Below are 21,553 nucleotides of genomic sequence, written 5' to 3'. Positions count from 1 at the left end.
TATTTCCCATGCGTGTTTTATAATATTCTTTTCCGTAGATTCAGGCATTCTGACATCCTGTCCTATTTTAGAGTTGCTATGACCACGTTCATATCGTTCAATCACATCAATTTTTTGCTCTAATCTAATAAAGAGCCTCTTCTTTTTTGCACTTTTAGTGTTTTTATCTGAAGGAATCTTCATTTTGTCCATTTTGTTAAGGGCACTTCTTAAAACGATTAAAACAAATCATCAAAACTAACGTATATTACGACAGGCAGTATCACATGCATGCACAGAGATAAACAAGTAGGGCTCACATCTGGTGAGTATGGACTTGGCACACCCAGGGTCCTGAGCTGGATATCATCATTCTTCTCTCTTTTGGTGATTCCCTCCTCTCTCTCTCACTCTCTCTCTCTCTTTATACAATTCGCATTAAATCGAATATCCCATTATTCGAACTCGCATTAATTGCGACCTAGCTGTATATAGATTTAAAATAAAATTTGACAGAAGAATCCAGCGCTGATAAAGACTGGTGTAATAAGTTCCATAATCTATATAACATTGCTACCCAGGGGATAAGCAGCCATTGCTAAGTTGGAGGGCACTTTTGGACATTCTGAAGAAGGAGGCTTTTCCTCCCCACAACAGTTGTTTAACATTGGTGAATGTAGTCTAATTTGTAAAAAAAAATGCCAGAGTACTTTTATTACTGGGAAAGAAAACTCCATGCCTGGGTTTAAAGTGTTTAAAGATAAATTAACAGTTATTAGGCAGGAATGGTGCTGGAAGCTTCAGGATGAATCCCCTGTTAGGCTACCACTCAGAAAATACCAGGGTCTCGTAAGTTATTTATTAAATCAAGGTTGTCAGTCATATATAAATCTAATAAGAAAGCTTGGGTCAGGTTGCTATTGGAACTATCCAAGGTCAAAAATTTATAATTTCTTTCCGTAACATTTTAATGAACAAATTTTTTTCACATGGAAAATTGGCTTATTTTCTTTACTTGTTGAAATATTTATCATGTAAAATCCTTTTCAAATTGCATTAAATATTACTTATATCTCTAGGAACTTAAACTGGAACTAGAAAAATGTGAACCTCGGGTAAAAGCACTTCAAGTGACAGCACTCCATTTTTTAACACCTGTTTTATCATCAGAAGCAGAGGAAAAAAACACTCTAGAAGAAGTCCAAGAAAAATTGCAAGCCGTGTCCCAACGTTTTCATTCTCTCCACTCCTTATGTGATAGAGAAGTTCAAAGGTTATATAATTTGTTGCAGAATTATGATGGGACTGACGATATAAATGTAAATATCAGTTATTTTTCAGAATTTATCCATTTACTCTTTAAGAATTTTTTTTATTTTATAAGCAGAAAAAAAGATTAAATACCAAAACATAGCTTTAAGAAGTTATAATGACTATCATTTTGATTTATTTGTTGTGTTATAATGTTAACTTACAGAGCACAAAAATATGATCACACATATATAATTATTTTAGAAATTGCATCCCATACTAAAATGTATTAAATATAATATCATAAAAAATAATATAATATAATTATAATATAATATTAAAAATGTTAGGTATGACCAAGTCTCAGATATATTGATTATTTAAGCACATTTTCTCCCTCAGTTAAACAAAAATGTTTCACTGTAGGTGAAAACAGTGGTAGTAGGATATGATTTTTTTTTTTTTTTTTATGAAAACCCCAAACACGAAAGGTATCAAAACCTATAGTATTTAGTACCGTGCATGGGTTGAAGGAGAAGTATGGGGGGAGGGGGAGGGGGATGCCGGAAACTTTGCTCTAGAGACTAAACATGGGTTTCATCACTTCAAGCCTCCAATAAGCAAAGTGGTGGTATTTCACCGGTTGATGAAAGTCATCTACCACCTACAAATAAAAGGATAACTGAAAAAATGTATACAGCAAAAGAAATTTCAGTCGAAAAAAAAATGGGATAAATTATATAAATCATAATTAATAAAAGACCATTTTGGATTCATGAAAAAAAGTTCAAAATAAATTTTTATAACAAAACTGGAATTTAATTGATGCTACATGTATAAATATGTTTTATTTAGGGATGTGATTGACAGTCTGTTAAAAGGGTATCACCACAATATTTTTGTTTCATAAAAAATAACTCTCTCCTTATGCATTGTTGTTCAAAGAGTTCATTGTTGTTGCATCACCCCCTAAAATTGTAATTGTCGTCCGAATAACTTAAGTATATGGCAGTATTTCTTACAGATTGCATCAGATAAGATTGACACACGTAGGTTATGATGTAATATTGCATCAGCTGTTACTTTCAGCTATATAAGCATGCTCTGCAAGAATTGCAGTCATTCCTTGCTTGTGTCAAGATGGCGAGTTACTTGCAGTTGACGCCACGAAGAAAGAGTGCTATTGTTGCTTTACGTGAGGAAGATTGTTCTTCCCGACATATTGCTTATAGAGTGTCTTGTGATCAGTCGACAGTGAGTAGATTTCTTTCCAAACTCAAGGGTACTGGTTGTGCTGATGGAAGGAACTGGACACAAACAAGTTTCTACCCCAAAACAGGACTGTGTTTTGAAGCACATATGCCTTAAAAACTGTAAAGCTTCTTCGTCTGAGCTGAAAAGAGAATGGGAAGAACATACAGGAGTGGTAGTAAGTGCAATAACAGTCAGAAGATGCCTCTTCAAAAATGGACTTGTAATCCGTTGTAATGGACTTGAAGCCCCTCCTCACACAAAAAATGAAAAAGGCCCGATTAATTTGGTGTAAGGTGCATGTCAAATGGACCCCCAAGCAGTGGAAGTCAGTTATTTTCTCAGATGAGAAAAAATTCAACCTGCATGGCTCTGATGGGAGACAAATGATTCGCCGTAGACGTGGTGAAGAATACCATCCAGACTGTATGGTGTCTACAGCAAAATTCCCTACCAGCCAAATGATGTGGGGGTGCATTTCATCATGGAGTAGGTTACCTGCAATTTATAAAAGGTTCCATAAATGCCAATGGATACCTGGCTATATTGGAAGGCAAATTGCTGCCAACCATTAGAGACCATTTCAACCTGCCAAGTAACTGCATCTTTTAGGATGACTCTGCTCCTTGTCATTGGGCGAAAAGTGTAAGTTGGCACTTCTGTAGTTACTTTAGCTTCATTTCTGCATTAGAGGTTCGACAGTAATGTGTTTACATTTGTTTCAGGTGAAAAAATGGTTGGAAGAACCGTCCATTACAACTCTTAGCTGGCCAGGAAACAGCCCGGACCTGAATCCTGTAGAGAAGTGTTGGCATCATGTGGAATCTGCAGTTGCCAAAAAGAAACCAAAGACCCTTCGTGAACTTCAGGAAGCCATAATTCATGTTTGGAATCACGAACTATCAGTTGATTATCTTCAGAAATTGATTTTGTCAATGCCTCGATGGTGTGCTGCTGTCATCAGGATCAGAGGCGGTTCACCTAAATATTAGTTTGCACCTGGTGAACTTTTCATTTTGTTTTCATTTAAAATGATAAACTGAAGCAAATTGAGTGCTTCTAATAACATTTCAGCCGTAATTGTTGTGTTTACCAAAACTGTTGTATAAAGGTTACAAATGCTCATTTTGGAATATTTTGAGAGCACCTGTTAAATATTACTTAGCTTTGCCTTAACTATTAATAAATATATTTTGTTTATATATCTATTTGTGATGCTAGTCATTAATGTAATATACCATCGCGAAAAAGGGTTAGAAATGTGAAATTCGTAGGTGATGCACTTTCTTTGAACACTAGTGTAAGTTCTCCAAATAATTTCCATCCTGTAAAATAGTTAGAAATTTCATATTTGTGAACTTTCACCAAAAATTAAATTAGTATATAAATAAGACAAATATATTTTAGTCCTTTAAGGAGTACATTCTTTAGATATATGTTTTTCATATGTACACTCTGATAAGAATATATGTAGATTGTACAAACAATGTGCAATTAATTGTAAATTGTACAATTAATGTACAGATTATCTAGAAATTTTCTGATATGCGTTTCCATCTTTTATATGTATTTCAGACTAATTGTAGACACAGTTTATAATAGATGGCAACACAAAAATAGCTTTGAAATTCAGAAAAGATCACACCTGTTAACCTCAGTTGATTTGAACTTACAAAAGCTAAAATTGAAGAATTTCTGTAGAATTAAGATCCAGAATTTGGAATAACCAAATTGAGTAATATACAAATAGATATAGAGATTTACTGCATCAAAAAAAAAAAAAAAAAAATATATATATATATATTTTTTAAAGCATTTATATACAGTAGACTGTCGAAATAACAGCACCCCAAATAACGGAACAGTCGAGCTAACGGCACATTGAGATTGGATGTTTACAATCAATGCAGATGTCTTGCAGTGCCGAAAAAAGAAAATGGCAAGTCACGTGATTACTGCATTTGTTTACTGTCACCATTTTGAAAGTGAATTCTGTACTGATATCACAGATTATACTGCTGTTTTACATTTATTTCAAATTAAAAATCTCTCACTATGGCTCCTGAAGTTAATAAACCTCATACAGAGCAGAAAAAGAACAACAACATTAAAGCTTAGTGACATACTTGATGTAATCCAAACTATTACATTACGGTCACTCGGAAAGTTAATTTATACACCCATGTGTATTGTGTCTAAATTGCATGTGTTCTCTGGTCGATTTGCCTGTTTTGCTGGAAGAAAAGCCCATGTTTTTTTGGGTGGGGGGGGGGGACCTTGCTCTCTACTCCTGAGACTGACTAACTTGGCCATGGAGTGAAAAAAGCCCATAAAAGTTCCTCATGTCATTGACGGGATTTGAATCCCTGCCTTTTCCGTCCAGTGTGGGGAGGATGATGACAATTAGCCTTATTATTATTGCATTAAATATATTAAAAATAAAACTTTCTAGATAATGGAAAAATCTAAATAATGGCACCTAGAAACCCTGAAGGCACCGTTATTCTGAAAGTCTACTGTAAAAAGTTTTTATTTTTTACACAATTTCAAAATTCCATAAAAACGCAGTCAACAGTGCCCACCACTGTTGAAAATTCACTGCAAGGATAGGGGGTGCCCTACTCACATGCTGCAAACTCATTCACCTAAGGGTTAAAGGAACATATTAGTTTGTGTGTTCCTCTAAGAAAATATTTAGTGACCATTAGTGATTCATATTTTAGTAAATTTACTAATGTTATCACAAATAAATGAAATAAAATTGTCAGAAATTAAAAATTTCATGTAACTTATTTCATCACTAACCAACAAACATTTACAGATGGGAAAACTTTGGTGGGGGAGCTTTGACTGCAGTTTATTCTGCTGAGATGTTTAGGAAAAATGAGGTTTTAGTAAAGACTCATTTGAATTAACTAGTTCGAATCCATGTGACCACAAAATATTCTTAATGGACTATCCTTTTCAAATGACTATTTGCAAACTCCTCTGATCTGTGTAGTTATGATGGAGCATAAATGCGACATTAAGTTATCATTAGTTGTATGGAAATGTTAAAAGGAAGTAGATATTTTCTGCCTATTCTATTTTGGTCCAACTGGTTTAACACTGTAAACTGTAAGTATAGGTTGTATTTAAAAAAGTATTTTCTTTCCTTTGCTGCAAAATTTTCAAATGAAACTTCTCAGTTTCATTTGAAAATTTACTTTTCAGTATTACTTTTTAAATTAGACTAACACAAATGTAGAAAAATTTGCACATCAGTTGATTTTTATCTCACACTTAAATGTTTTTTTTTTCTTGTCATCTAAAAAACATTAATAGTAATACTAAAATAATAAAGATTTCTTATCTCAAAAAATAGTCTCTAAATATATTATATTTACAAAACACTATGTTGAAATTATCATGAAATAAAATTTTAAAAAGGATTTTGTAATGCTTTATTCAGTCTTGCTTTCTTAAGTAATTAAGAAATGTATTCTGGAGTATCATTTTAAACAAAGTTTGTAATCTGTTTGTTTTCTTCATGGCACAGCTCAGTTTGCATGTCACACAAGAAATTTATGCACTTTGCTTTATTTTTCTAGACATATCCATCAGCATTTACAGGAGCCAAAGAAGTGAATAGGGACACAGACATTAAAATGTATGCCAGTTTCCTTTTACTTTCATTTATTATTTTATTTAAGCACTTGACCTGATTTAGCACCTTTCTATCATTTGCATCTTTTGATATTATGATATGATGGCTTATAGCACACACAGAGCCATTAAGTAACTGGATAATACATATAATAACACTGGCCAACATGGTTTTTACCTTCCTCTAATATATCAGCTGTTTGCAGTCAATTTTAACCTATATTTAGAAAATAATTTTTTTAATTTCGCATCACATCACGCTTTCTACCTATACATACAGGTTTTTTTGTTTACCCATAATACACATCTTATTACAATTTAGGGAAGTAGATGTGCTACCAATCTGTTGTATTCCTGAATAATAATGTTTACATGTGCTCATAGATGGCATAATGTTTGGGGAAGGCTAACATGTTCGGCCTTGTATACCTGTTTCCCCCCCCCTCAGTTACGGAAAGACAGTTGTAGTGTGAGTACATGTACAATTTATCTGCATATCTATTGTATATTGTTTGTTTCTTCTGTGTTTTGCTTAGCATTATTTGTTAAAATATTTAAGCAAAAGCCAAAGAAATGTCTGAATTACCCTGATCATCAATCTTCAGTTGCAAGATTGATGATCTGAACAAAACTTGGACTCCACATATATGTGCTGCATGAACATGCACATATCTGGATTCCATCTGCAAAAAATGAGGATGTGGCTAACTGGGAAAATTAAAAGTATACCTTTCGCTGTTCCTATGGAGTGGTGAGAATTTCACAACCACGCTGATGATTGCCGTTCCTGCATCAGGGATGTCTAGAAAAAGTAAGCACAGCATCAAATATCCTAACATATCATCTGCAATAGGAAAATTATAATGTACCTTACATAAATGAAGCACATGAAGAGTTGAATGACTTAGTTTGTGATTTAAACTTATCTAAAGAGCAAGCAGAACTCCTTGATTCTAGGTTACAACATTAATACTTGAAGCAGGAACTCAAATTACAATATATCGAAAACATCACAAAGTGTTTTCAAAATATTTGGTTATGGAAGATGGTACGTGTTTCTGTAAAGATATTTGTGGTCTTCTGAATGAACTGACCATTGAACACAATCCTAATAAATGATAAATAAAGGCAATTTTCCTCCACAATGATAAATTATTATTATTATTGCTAAGAAGTACAGGTAATACACAATACTAGAAATAATATTACTTATCACAGCGACACGAGACTAGGAGTATTGCATTTAGGTAAATATGATAAATATGATTAATGATGTATATATCACTATAAAGTACAAATATAACAATAAGACAAAGGCCAAGAATATTTAGTTACACAGATTTCATTAATTATGCATTTATAATAAAAAGTAAATCACAAAGGGAACAAATATTTACATTTTTTGATCTGAGTATCATTAGCTGTGATGATCTTAAGGTAATTGGATTGCTCACTGGTCTACACAGAGGTTGGTTTCAAAAAATAGTTTTCTGTGTTGTTGGGACAGTTATGCAACAGAAAATGATTATATTGTGCAGAGGGAGAAAAAGGGAGGAAATTTCGCTGGGAAGAAGTAATATAAAATATGTTCTGCTGGTTGAACATATTTTGAACCAAAAAATATTCTTCCACTTTTTGCAGATCAAACTTGGATTAATGAAGAATTTGTTAGGCTCTGGATAAAGAAGGAAGTGGATTCTGCTACCTAAGGGAAGTGTTTCCCAGTTTAACAGATGGAAAAAAAGGCGCCTCCGTAGCAAGGTAGCAAGGTAAGGAGCAGCAGTGCGTAGCACATGCTTCTTGATTAGACCGGGGTTCAAGCCCGTCACCACCAAATACGGAGGATGCGGAAAGGTCAGGGAATGACCACCGCATATTCCGGAGCAATATGGCCTTAGTTGCTAATGCTCCAAAAAAAAAAAAAAAAAAGATGGAAAAATGAAAGAAGTAATTTTCATTGGGCTTAAAATAAAGAAACTTCTCAAATATGAAGTATTTGAAACAGAACTACAGGATACTAAACTAGCAGCTTGGCAATCATTTAAAGGCAGTTGTACATGGATTTCTTGGAAGAAAATAAGATTATCATGAATCTTGGGTGTCAACTTTACTGCAGTTTTATAAAGGTGTGGACTGCCAAATGTCTTTGAAAATTCATTTTCTTTATTCCACCTCAGTTTTTCCTCAGAATTTTGAAGATGTAAGTGATAAGCAAGGAAAACACTTTCATCAGGAAATATCCACAATGGAAAAGCATTACCAAGGCCACTTGGATACTGCCATGATGTAAGATTACTGCTGGTTTCTTAAGAGGAAAAGCAAAATGGATTATAAGAAAAACTCTCTGAGTGACAAACGTTTCTAAGAAATTAGAATGTATGTACTTGAAGTTACATTATATGTTTGATTAAAAGATTTTAAAATAAGACTAATTTTTCAGATAGCATATGCATTACTTGACTTGGTGTATTATGGCCTTAGTTGCCAGTGCCCCATAAAACAACAGGCCCCAGTGCCAAGTGAATTGTGACCAGGCGATTTATCTGTGATCTGTTTACAGTGACTAGTAGTTCCTTTTGAGTTCCCATATTTTCAAAAACTATTTAGTTGATAGAATATCTTCTACCAAAAGTTCTTGTAAAGAGCGAGAAAGGGAAGCACCTTTCTTTATTTTTCTCTTCCTTAAATACTTATCTCCACTTGGTCACACCAAGCACTGCTCCTGCCTCCCCGTGGCGGGGCCGGAAACCTTGGCAGAAAAGCTCATCTGCCAAAAGCCAAAAGGAGCAAATATGGAGCACAATGTTTCCACCTCTAGAGTCGACAAGCTTTCAGCCAGAGAATGATACTCGTTTTGACATCTCACAACCCAAGAGGTTGAAAACAAATTCACCAACAACAGAGTTTCCTGTATTTCTAATTTTGCACTCACTTTCAGACCAACCTGTCAGAAAGTTATCTCTTTTCCTCATCCAGAAAAACCTGGAGAGTATTGCTGGATCTCCTAAGACTGTAAAGAGACTACAATCTGGAGACCTACTTTTAGAAACAGCAAACCATAAAAATTCAAAGAAACTTTCCCAATTCACAAATTTTTCTGGGATACCAGTGTTTGTATCTACCCATAAAACACTAAATACATCCAAAGGTGTTATATCTAGCTGGGATCTGTTGAACATGAAGGAGGATGGAATAACTCAACTTCAGGATCAATATGTTATTGCAGCTAAAAGAATCATGATTAAAAAAAAACACTAACCTTACACCCACCAGGAATATTATCCTTACATTTAATTCCCCAAACCTACCATCATCAGTAAAAGCGGTTATCTACTTTGCCGTGTTCATCCCTACATACCCAATCCCTTGAGATGTAACAAGTGCCAAAATTATGACCACTCTCAGACAACATGCAGAGGAAACCCAGTTTGTCCAAAATGTGGATCTTCCGATTATACTCAGTCTGAATGTTTGTCAACAGAAATGACTTTGTCCCAATTGCAAAGGCAGCCATCCTGTATATTCCAAAACTTGTGACAGATGGAAAACTGAGAAAAAAATTGTTAAATATAAGGTTGAGAACAAGGTAAGCTATCAAGAATCGAGGAAAATAATTGCTCCTACTATGCCCAAACATACTTATGCTAATATTGCACAAAAACAACAAACAGTGTCCACCCAAACTGATGTTGCAGTCCCCTCAAACATATCAATCTCCAACTGGACTTGAACAGTCCAGTGCCCCTAAGCACTCAGACCAGGCAAGTAACACTCCTCTTACAGTACCAGCAACGTGTCCTTCCTCACCAGTGATTGCTACTACTACTACTTCACATAGTAAAACTTCCAATTCAAGAAAGAATATCCAAGACACCTCCATGGATATTGATTACTCATCCAACCAAGAAGATCCGATTTTAGAAATATATGTGGAAGAAGATATGGACACTGGTCGACCAATATTTCCAAAAAAAGACAAGCGGAAGTCTGAATGCCATAAAAGTGCCATACTGAAAAAGCAGTTAGATACAGCTCCTTGTACTCATCTCACGTAATGCCTTATATTTTACAGTGGAATTGTAGAAGACTTCGTAGCAATATCGACAATATTCATGACCTAATCCATTGCTACTCTCCAGTTGGTTTCTGCTTACAGGAAACCTATTTAACTTCACAAATTTCCACTTCCATAAAGAACTACTCTACATATCGAAAAGATTGCAATACATTGAATGCTGCCCATAGTGGTGTAGCCATCTTGATCAACTCACAGATCCCAACCAAGCAAATTGTTCTTCAAACAGAAATTGAAGCTGTTCCTGTACGTTTCACTACTCAGATTGCGATAACACTAGTTTCAGTCTATCTTCCACCAAATCATATCTTCTCTTACCAAGATCTGGAAAACCTTCTAATGCAGTTACCTTCCCCTGTCTGTCTGCTGGGGAATTTCAATGGCCACCATCCCTTATGGGGAGTCTTGTAAATTAGATAGACATGGCCGACTGATTGAAACCTTTCTGGATAGGCAAAAGCTTAATACAGGTGAACCTATTCACATACAATTGCCAACTGGACAAACTTCTGCAATTAATCTCTCAATATGCTCCCCGGTACTGTTTCCAGTCATGGAATGGTCTGTTATGAATGATCCCATGGACAGCGATCATTTTCCAGTTGTAATATGCTCACTGCACAACCACCATTAGCCGAACCCTGCAGGAAATGGAAATTCTCTCATGCCAACTGGGTCAAATTTCAGTCAGCTATCACCCTGGATGAGGAAATTATACGGTCACAGTTCATTGGTGAAGTAGCGAAATATATCACATCCCACTTGTTATCAGCAGCTAAAAACAGTATTCCATTAATGAATCCTACGGTCCGACACCATTTTAACTACTGGTGGAATGATGAATGCACTAAAGCAAAGAGGGGAAAAAAAATAAAGTGTGGAATTTATTTTGACGATCACCAACAACAGTTAATCTCATTAATTATAAGAAACTAAGGACAAGAGCACATCTCATTCAAAGACAAGCCAAGAAAGATTCCTGGGCTTGGTTTGCATCCACTGTAAATAGAAACACTGACTCCAAATTAATATGAAAGAAAATTAGACAGCTTTCTGGAAAATTCCTGAGCATCCCTTCCACAATCCTTTCCTGGAGTGGGTAAGAACTCTCTGCTCCTATGGATATAGCAAATGCCTTGGGCAAAACCTCAAGTCTCAGCAGCATCAAGTTATTCCCTGGAATTACAGAAAATTAAGAACATCGCTGAACAGTGGCCCATCAACTTTTGCACCTCTCTAATCTTACCATATAACCAGACTCTTCGGTATTTGGAACTTCTACAAGCCATTAGAACAGCATGCAACAGTGCAGCAAGGCCTGATGGAATATATTACATCATGTCACAGCACCTTGATGACAAACATTTACAACTGCTGCTTTTATTTTATAATTGAATATTTCTGGAAAACATTTATCCTACATCTTGGCACCACACCACCATTCTGGCCTTTTTGAAACCTGGAAAAGATCCTTGCAATCCTTATAGTTACTGGCCAATTTCCCTCTCCAGTTGTCTCGGTAAAGTCCTTGAGAAAATGATCCACAGACGACTCATTTGGATCATTGAAGACCATCAGCTAATGAGTAATAGTCAGCATTGCTTTTGCCAAAACAGGTCTGCCTTAGATCTCATGATCAATGCCGAGTCTGCAATTCACAATGCCTTTGTGAGAAATAAACACCTTGTTATGTCTCCATAGATATAGAGAAGGCATTTGATACTACCTGGCATCACAGCATTCTCAGAGACCTGCATGCTCTTGGTCTACAAAGCAACCTACCTATATTTATTAAGAACTTTTTATGGAATCGTTCTTTACAAGTCCAATATTTTGACTCCCTTTCTATGACATTCTTGCAGGAAGAAGGAGTTCCACAAAGGTCTGTACTCAATGCAATCCTTTTTGCCTGGCGCCTCCGTAGCCAGGTGGGAAGGAGCAGCAGTGCGTAGCACAAGCTTCTTGATTAGACCGGGGTTCGAGCCCGTCACCACCAAATATGGAGGATGCGGAAAGGTCAGGGAATGACCACCGTATAGCCCAGAGCAATATGGCCTTAGTTGCTAATGCTCCTAAAAAAACAAATAACTAACTAACTTTTTGCCCTTAGAATTGACTCTATTACAAAATAACTTCCAAATACTGTCGATTCTTACCTTTATGCTTATGATCTCTCTCTTTCTTGCCATTCGCAGAATATGAGACATGTTGAACATCAGTTACAGATATCCTTGATTAAAGTACAAAAGTGGGCAGTGTTCAATGACTGTCGTCTTCACAACAGTTTTCTGTTGTGAAGACGATATATATTTTTGCATTCAATAGAAATTGCATTCAGATCCTGAACTCCACATGTCAAACTTTACCATTCCGATTTCCAACAACATCAGATTCTTGGGATTAACCCTTGACAATAAGTTAAACTTCCTTGAACATATTATTAAATTTGTACGTAATACCTATCTCAAAAAGATGAACATACTAAGAGCTTTATCTGCCCTGTCTTGGGGAGCAGATCATATGTCGTTGCTTTGATTATATAGGGCACTGATTAGATGTCATTTGGATTATGGGGCTTCAGTCTATGATTCTGCCCAAATGAGTGTACTATGCTGGCTGAACCCTATACAATACAATGCATTACGAATTGCACTTGGAGCCTTCAGACATCTCCAACTCATAGTCTCTATATTGAAGCTCACAAACCCTCTTTCACCTCTGCAGAAAAATGTTACTACTTAAGTATGCAGCCAAAATAAAAAGTTGCTGTCCGCATCCTATTCACCCATACCTCTTCAATCCACAATTACCTAATCTCTATAGAAATAAACCTAGTAAAAGAAGACCAGCAGGCTTACTGCTTCTTGAAATATCACAGAGTTGGAAAGTTCCTCTTCACAATAATCAACAGGTAATGAATTACTCTCATCCACCTTGGACTCCCCTTCCTCAACTGAATTGTGATACCTATTTTCTTCAGTGGGGTAAGAATCTTCTACTGACTCTCAATGTGAAACAACTCCATGCAAGCAATAGTCAGACCTATATTGATTTCCTGCCAGTATATACTGATGGGTCCAAATCTCAATCAACCATTGGAGCAGCAGCAGCAGTGTACCCCTCTGCTATCATTTCAGCTTCCCTTCCACCTGAGTATAGCAACTTTTCTGCAGAATTACATGGAATAAAATTAGCTCTAGAAAATCTGAATCTTTACCCATCTCCAAAATATATAATGTAAACCAACTCTCTCAGCTCAATTAGAGCAATACAAAATCCTTCCTATACGAATCATCTTGTTTTAAACCAAATCAGGAGGTTGCTCTTGAAAATTGAACAATGTCAACAATTAGTGAACTTTTGTTGGATTCCAGCACATTCAGGGATAAAGTGGAATGAACTGGCAGATATATCTGAAAAAAAAATCCCTCCACATTAGATTTGACCTCTGTCCATATTCCAGCCTCTGACCATGATATCATCATAAAAGCAGCTTGCCTTGAACAGTGAAAAGAGCTATGGCACACTCAGACTAATAATAAACTTTTCCAGTTGAAACAGGAACCAAAATTTTGGCACTTGAGCATCCAGACAACTAGAAGGGAAGAAGTGGTACTTGCACAGGCAAGAATAGGACATACTCATCTGACCCACCTACATCTACTCACAGGTGATGTTCTCTTCAGTTTCCCCACTGCTCAGCACAACTAACAGTCAAACACATTCTTATTAACTGTCCTCACTATCAACAGGACAGAACATCATTCATGCTTTCTCTGACTAAACTGCAAGAACCGATATCAGTAGAGCATATTATTGGCGACTAGGCAAATATTAATGACTTTTCTGAAAAAAATTGGAATATATCATCGACTCTGAATAGGTTTCTAAAATGAAATTGAAGTGTCTTTAATTCGGAATTACTTCTAACACATCTATATGGATAGGCACACTAAAGCCAGCATAGCTTATGTGCCACTAAACACACACACACACACACACACACACACACACACACACACACACACACACACACACACACACTTACCATATGTATGACGCACTATGGTCATAGTTGCCGATGCACCTAATAAATCCCCAAATAAACAAAAACTAACTAACCAACCAACCATATGTATTATTGTATGATATTTGAAATTTCAGTATATCTTTCAGTGGAGACAATAATAGAGATAATTTTGGTATTTTTGGAAGCAGTGGTTCGATTTCCTTCAGAATCTGCAACTTTTGCTCCGGAAGTACAAAAAAATTTTTTTTTTCTTTGTTGGCCAGTGTAATTATAGTTACATATTAATTATTTATTACTGGATGCAATTTATGAATCATTAGTTCTATAGTGGGCACACTTTTGAGTCCATTTTACCATAGCAAATGACATCAGTGTAAATTTCTATATGCCTGCAATATTGATTATTTTTTACTGGGAGAAGACAGCCGTAAAGAATCTGTGCAAAATGTGTTTGCTCATGTATTAACTTCTGATAGAGTTTTGATTTCTTTCAAATATTGATTTGTGTTGGAAGTGAGGTAGTCAGGAAATAATCTTTAGTCTTATCCAAAAAAAACAAATTATTTTTTCTTATTATCCAACAGTGTCATAATAAAGAATAGAATTATAAAGTGCATCATTTACACTATTTCTTACCTCCCCCCACAAAAAAAACCCATTGAGTATTGCATGCAGTGAAATAGTATACTTGCTCATGTGATGTTTTTGCACACCTGCTAGAAGATTAACATTTAAAGAATTACCTGCTTTTTTGTGTTTTTTTATTATTATTATTATTGTTATTATTATTATTTAATGAGACTAGTTCACATCTTAAAAGTTTTTTATATATATTGACACCTTCATACACATTTTAAGTAAATCTAAAAATAAAAATTCATTCATTTTATTTGCAAATTTTCAGTAACACTAATTTTGGAACCTAACTATGGATGGTGGCTTTATAATCTGGATGTTACAGTTCTGTGTATACATATGTGTATTCAGGGTAGGGGCACCGGAGCATGTGCCCTCCCCTGTAATTTTTTGGAGAATATACACCATTATCGATTAAACTCCCTTTTGCTACAAAAAAAAAAAAAAAAAAAAAAAAATTTTTTTTTTTTTTTTTTTTTTTTTTTCCATTGTTAACATAAGATTTTATTTATTTTTGCATTGCAGCTCAGCTATTTTCAACTGACTGCAGTTGGCAACACTGATGCCAATGTGATTGCTATTCTAGTTCACGGCATCATGCAGTTTGGTCATGCGTAATGTTTACTTCAAAGTAATTCATAGTTTAGCTGTGTGTCTGTGTCCACCAGTCATATTTGTTTAGTTCTGTACATTATTTTGTGCCTTGTTTGTGCACAAAATGGTGTCCCTCCTGACATTTTTTCTGGATCCACCAGTGTGTGTATATAATATACAATTATATATATAATACTTTCCATTGTCCTTTACTTTATTAAATTGGAATTGATAGTGCCTTTGAGTTTGCAATGAATAATGAATTCACCCTCTTTGTGAATTCATTATTTTTTACTCTTAAATGAAACAATGTTTAATAATGTAAATTTTGATGTAACTGACTTATTTGGTAAAAAACAAATTTAAAATTTGTCCAGTTTTAGTATAACTTACCAACTACTATAAGGTTTTCCATTGTCCTTTACTTTATTAAATTGGAACTGATAATGCCTTTGAGTTTGTAATGAATATATGAATTCACCCTCTTTGTGAATTTATTATTCTTTACTCTTGAATGAAACAATGTTTAATAATGTAAATTTTGATGTAACTGACTTATTTGGTAAAAAACAAATTTAAAATTTGTCCAGTTTTAGTATAACTTACCAACTAGTATAAGGCTTTCCATTGTCCTATACTTTATTAAATTGGAAACAGTAGTGCTTTTGAGTTTTTAATGAATAATGTAAATTCCATAAAAAGGGCCTCTGTAGCCAAGTGGTCAGGAGCAGGAGTGCAATAGCACACGCTCTTTGAGTAGACCAGAGTTCAAGCCCCTGACTGCTAAATACCATAGCTGTAAATTCCATAATAAAATATAAAATAGGTGATTTAACAATATTTCTCATTTTATAACACCAAATATATAGCAATCATGATAGCCCTCTGAAATTCAATTGACTGTATGTGTCTGATAAATAGAAGTAGCTAAGTAGTCAAGTATGAGAGTGTAGTAGTGCATGTTTGAGCTGATAGTGGTTCAAGCCCATGAGACTGCTAAATACAGATAATGGTTACACTTTTGGTATTAGTGTTAATAGAGGCAAATGATACAAGAAAGCAAGCTTATACAGCATTTGTCGAACAGAAAAAAAACTACAGCCCTTCTCACATCACTTGGCTGATCCCCCCTCAACCATCCCTTTATCCATAGCAGTAACTTGTCTTTAATGCCACACTGCTTGTATCCATTGTCAAAATGATTAGTTGTTAATTCCTCTGATTCAGTGGTCATCCTGGAGTATAAACAGAAAGGGCCAAAGTTTTAATCTCATTAATGACTAAAGAACTTTTTCTTGAATTTTTTCCATATTAATTAATCAGTATCTCACAGAGAATGAGATTTCTTCACTGAGCAACTCCTTTTTTTCACAAATATACCTCTATAATACATATTATTTATAGATAGTTGGAAGGCATTATATTCTTAGTTACTTTTGTGCTGAATGGTATCTAAACAACCAATCATAATAATAACTGAGGAGTATTTTCTCTACACCCTTTACCCAAGAACTCAAAAGTTTCAGGGATAATTGCTTTGTCATTAATATGGGGAGATTATTAATAATAGTATTTAGTCATGCAGTACAAGGAAGTGTGTTCCAGCAATCAACTACCTGCTGGCTAAAGGCAAACTTCCGCACATCTATTCTACAACTGTCTTTCCTCAGTTTGAATCTATGCTCCCTCAGCTCCTTAATCTGAGCAAGCAAAAGTATCCCATCAGCATTGAGCCAGCTCAAACCATTCAAGGCCTTGTACACCTCAATCAGATCACCTCACAGGTGCTTAGTCTCCAGATGCTGTAACTTGTAGAACTTTTCTTTCCTCTTTCCTCGTAAGCGCACCCCTTTGTTTCTCTCACCAGTCTCCAGACCTGTACACAGTACTCAAGGTGTGGCCTGACTGTTGCCTTATACAAAGGGATAATCATCTCATTGTCTCTGCTAGCAAAGTTCCTGTATGTCATTGATAAGACCCCGTGAGCTTCTCTGGCAGTCAGACTGCACAATTACTCCTAGATCTCTTTCATTCTCCACCAAACTAAGTGTAGTATCAAACAGTTGGTACATTACTTTGGGGTTACTGCTACCCATATGCAGTACTTTGCAGCATACAATCATTACTGTCGTTTAAAACCCTGCCAACCTTTGTATCATCTGCATACTTGGACATAAAGCCTGATATGCCTTCATCAATATCATTGACAAATATAGAACACAACAATGGTCCCTACACCAAACCCTGGGGGACTCCACTAATAACATTAGTCCACAAAGAGCAGTGTCCATTGATTACCACTCTTTATCTTCTCTCACTCGATGATCCCTTTATCCATAACAGCAACCCTTACTGCCATGCTGCTCCAGTTTGTATATGTACAAAAGTATCAAAAGTTGTTTATGTACAAAAGTATCAAAAGCTTTCCTGAAATCAAAATTATTTTTTAATCAAATTCCTTTGTGACCAGATCGTAGTATCCAATCAAATTGGTCAGGCAAGATTTCCACTTAACAAACCCATGATGTGTACAATCTGTAACTGCAGTCTTGTCCAGACGATTCTCCATTGCTTCTTTAGCCAGTGACTCCATTATTTTCCCTGGAACAAAAGTTAAACTAACAGGTCTGTAATTACTCATCTCACCCTTGATCCCCTTTTGTGGGGGTACATTTTTAGCCCTCCAGTCCGAGGGGACCACCTCTGAATCCAACTTTTCATAATTATGACTAAGGGTTTGCTTATTTCCTTTGCTGCATCCCCTAATATAACTGGATAGATCCCATTCTCCCCAGCTACCTTTCTTGTGTTTAACTTAAATAATTTCTCCTCCACTTTGCTCTCAATTATTACAAAATCATTAAGCTCCCTGTTAGAGTTTGATAAACTCCTGGCCTCCACTTCCCTACAGAATTCTTCATATATGATTGTAGATACAAAAGGAAGTCTTTTGCTGTTTTCCTTTTTTGACTTGATTGCAGATAGCTTATCTATCATAGGCTTCTGTGTCGCCTGATAATTTATATGCATCCCATGCATTTTTATTCTCTGTCATGAGTCTTATTAGTTCTTCCGACATCCATTTAGGCTAAAGCTTAAACAGTACTTCTTAGTTGTTACAAAAAGCTTAGCAGCTTCCAAGATTAAATCCTTCAATGGTTCCCATTTAGAATTTGATATCGCTAATGTCACCAGTCAGTCCCACTGTTCAGAACCCAAAAACTAGCTGAGACCACCATAGTCAACTTTACCAAAGCAAAAACACTTCCCTTTATCTGTAATGGCAGTTACATCGTTAAGTAAATCCTGCATCATTACACTGTGATTTCCATCTAGTGGTTCCTTTATCTGCATATTCTTAATGCAGAATAATCACTGCTGACAATCAGATCCACAGTATTACTCCCTCTGGTTGCCTCTCGAACATGCTGCTGTAGAAAACAGTCATCCAATAAATCCACAAAAGTCTTGCTAGTGTGTGAGTGACCAATCTACAAGTTCCTGTCAATATCTGGAAAATTAAAATCATCCCCCATTATAAGACATTCTGATTTCTTGGCTCACTCTGTTTCTCTGTATAGTTGATCATTGTATCCATCAGAGTCACTAGGCCCATAACAAACTCCTACCCTTATTTTTGCTTTCCCAGTGCTTACATCACACCAAACTGACTCAATATTGCACTGGCCACCCATGTTAACTGGATGCATTGCCTCAGATTTTATGTTTTCTAATTAATAACATTCCTATCTTGTCATCTGTCCTTTCTGAACGGGATTTTGCTGGCATCCACAGGTATAGCACTACCTCCTGTGGATGCAGGATTTTGTGCATTGTGGAAAAGGCCCATGGCTATGATAGTGCGGTATTAAGGACTGGGCAACCTGAGTACTGAGTGAATGCATCCACTGGTTTTGCACTACCTCCAGTAATAGTGTTTTTGTTGCATCCTCCAGTGGATGCGACAAAAGAGAGGAAACAGGTCCAACTCCATGTACCGAGAACTGGCACTGGGCAGCAGATGTCCAGGTGATGTCTGCTCCCTGGTGGTAAAGAGGCCTGACTCTCTCAACACATACTACAGAACATTCATTAACACTGCATACACATTCATTAACCACACATCACACCCGTTTTACGGAGTTTCTGTATCTCATCACAGTGACACTAGGTGGAGATGGACATTAGTCTGTAAGTCACCATAGACAAGGTATACATACATACATGTCCTTTCTGTACAGTTTGCATAGGTAGCACAGTGGTATCATCACCATCCTCCCCACACCTGGTGGAAAAGGCCTGGGTTCGAATCCCGTCGATGACGCAAGGAACTTTAATGAGCTTTTATATAGCAAGGTGTTTTTCCCCAGAAACTGGGTTATTTTCATCCAGCAAAACAGACAAACAACCAGAGAATACACGAAATTTACAGACACATTACATAAATGGGTATATAGAAGAAATTCTGGGTGACTCTAATAAAATAATTTGAAATAATATGGCCTTTCTGTACTTGTGCTCCTCAAATTCCAATTCTACATTCCTTATATCTATGTGACAGCATGTATCTGATATCTCAACAATATCCGCCTTTGATGTCTTGACCAGCACTTCAAATTCGTAAAAGTTTATTTACTATACTCCTGGCATTGGTATACATGCACTGTTCTTACTCTTCGTTACACGAACATAGCCCATGTATTTACTTGTTCCATGATGACTCCCAGCAGTTCTCAACATCCTTGCTTTCCACGCTGCTGCTCATTCCAATAGAAGCAGTGCAAGTATCACTTTTACCTCTGCCTGCATCTTTTCCGACAGTTTTCCAACTCACCTAACACTGTCTCGATAGTATCAGCAAATATTCTTGCACCCTTTCTATTTAAGTATATCCCATTACTCAACGGCCTCCGTAGCCGAGTGGGCTGGAGCGGGGGTGCAGTAGCACACGCTCTTTGAGTAGACCGGGGTTCAAGCCCCTGACTGCTGAATACGGTCGATCTGCCAACCCGCACTGGACCAGCGTGGCAGATTATGGTCCATTTCCCTCAACATGAATTGTTGAGGAGGCTTCCATCCTGCAGTGGGTTGATAATGGCTGCACTTTACTTTTTTACTTTATTACTATAAAGCAGTCTCTCCTGTTAACAAGCACAGACCATGCTGAGAAAAGTTCTACCCCATGAGCCTTGCACAATCTCTCCAGAGCCGAATTGATCATGTACTCCCTCCTAATGTGTCTGAGTAGAATTGCAGACACTTTCAAATTTAACCCTGACTCTCGACTTTTTTTCAACATTGACCTGTACTTGCTAAGAAAGTCTGCAGACCTCCTCTTAATGTCATTAGTACCAACGTTACAGCAATATCACCATTTTTGCCCTTAAAAGATATATGCTCTAGAACATCATCTACTTTTGCCCCTAGTAGAGATGTCCTGTTCCTATTCCACCTATCCTTCTTCTACAACATTTTTCCCATTTCCCTGACAATAGAGTCACCGACAATATCCACCTCCTGTGGGAACAGCACATTCTGCCTTGGAGATTGCTGCTGTGTTTTCTGATGCACAAGTGTGAGCTCTTGCATTGATTTCAGCTGCAGAGGGCTTGATGCACCTACTAATTCCCTCAAAGGCATATATCTTATGCTTCAGCCTCTCATAAATGCCCATCACAATGCTGAGTGGTGCCTAATTTCTTCCTACTCTGCATCTAGCACACATACCTGGTTGTGGTGCATTATAGCCTTAGTCGCTAATGCGCCAATAAAACCCAACAACAAACAAACAATCTAGCACACACACACAAGGACATTCCTCTTGGCTGGATCATGTCCTGCGCCAAAAAGGTCTGCAACATTTCACAAGTTGCACATTTTATTAGGCTTGTAATACATTGGAGCACCTTTGGTTCTCTCTCGAGCAACAGCACTCCTGCTACTTTGTTGCTGTTGCTTTGCTCCTTTAGTCTGGGGCACGATTTCCATTTAAATACAATTTAATTGATTTACAAAGAAGATTAATAAAATTAATAAATTTAATTGATTAATTGGCTGTAATACATTATATACAGTTTATATATCCTTATTAA

General features: G+C 36.3%; 1 protein-coding gene across 3 annotated transcripts in view; it reads left to right on the top strand.

The window, feature by feature from the left end:
- Window positions 1-21,553, top strand: part of LOC150084856 (muscle-specific protein 300 kDa-like) — a 1,257,473-nt gene that overhangs the window by 1,224,183 nt on the left and 11,737 nt on the right. For all 3 annotated transcript variants that reach the window (XM_090376651.1, XM_090376652.1, XM_090376650.1), the window contains 2 exons: window positions 1,059-1,298; window positions 6,072-6,130. In XM_090376651.1, the coding sequence (XP_090232777.1) occupies window positions 1,059-1,298; window positions 6,072-6,130 (299 nt within the window). The remainder of the gene's footprint in view (window positions 1-1,058; window positions 1,299-6,071; window positions 6,131-21,553) is intronic.

Source organism: Mastigoproctus giganteus, chromosome 6 (genome assembly GCF_048544385.1).
Source record: "Mastigoproctus giganteus isolate SK-2022 chromosome 6, ASM4854438v1, whole genome shotgun sequence".
In the NCBI taxonomy this organism is placed as follows: domain Eukaryota; kingdom Metazoa; phylum Arthropoda; class Arachnida; order Uropygi; family Thelyphonidae; genus Mastigoproctus; species Mastigoproctus giganteus.
Note: the sequence above shows the minus strand (reverse complement) of the source record. Positions and strands in the feature narration are given on the sequence as shown.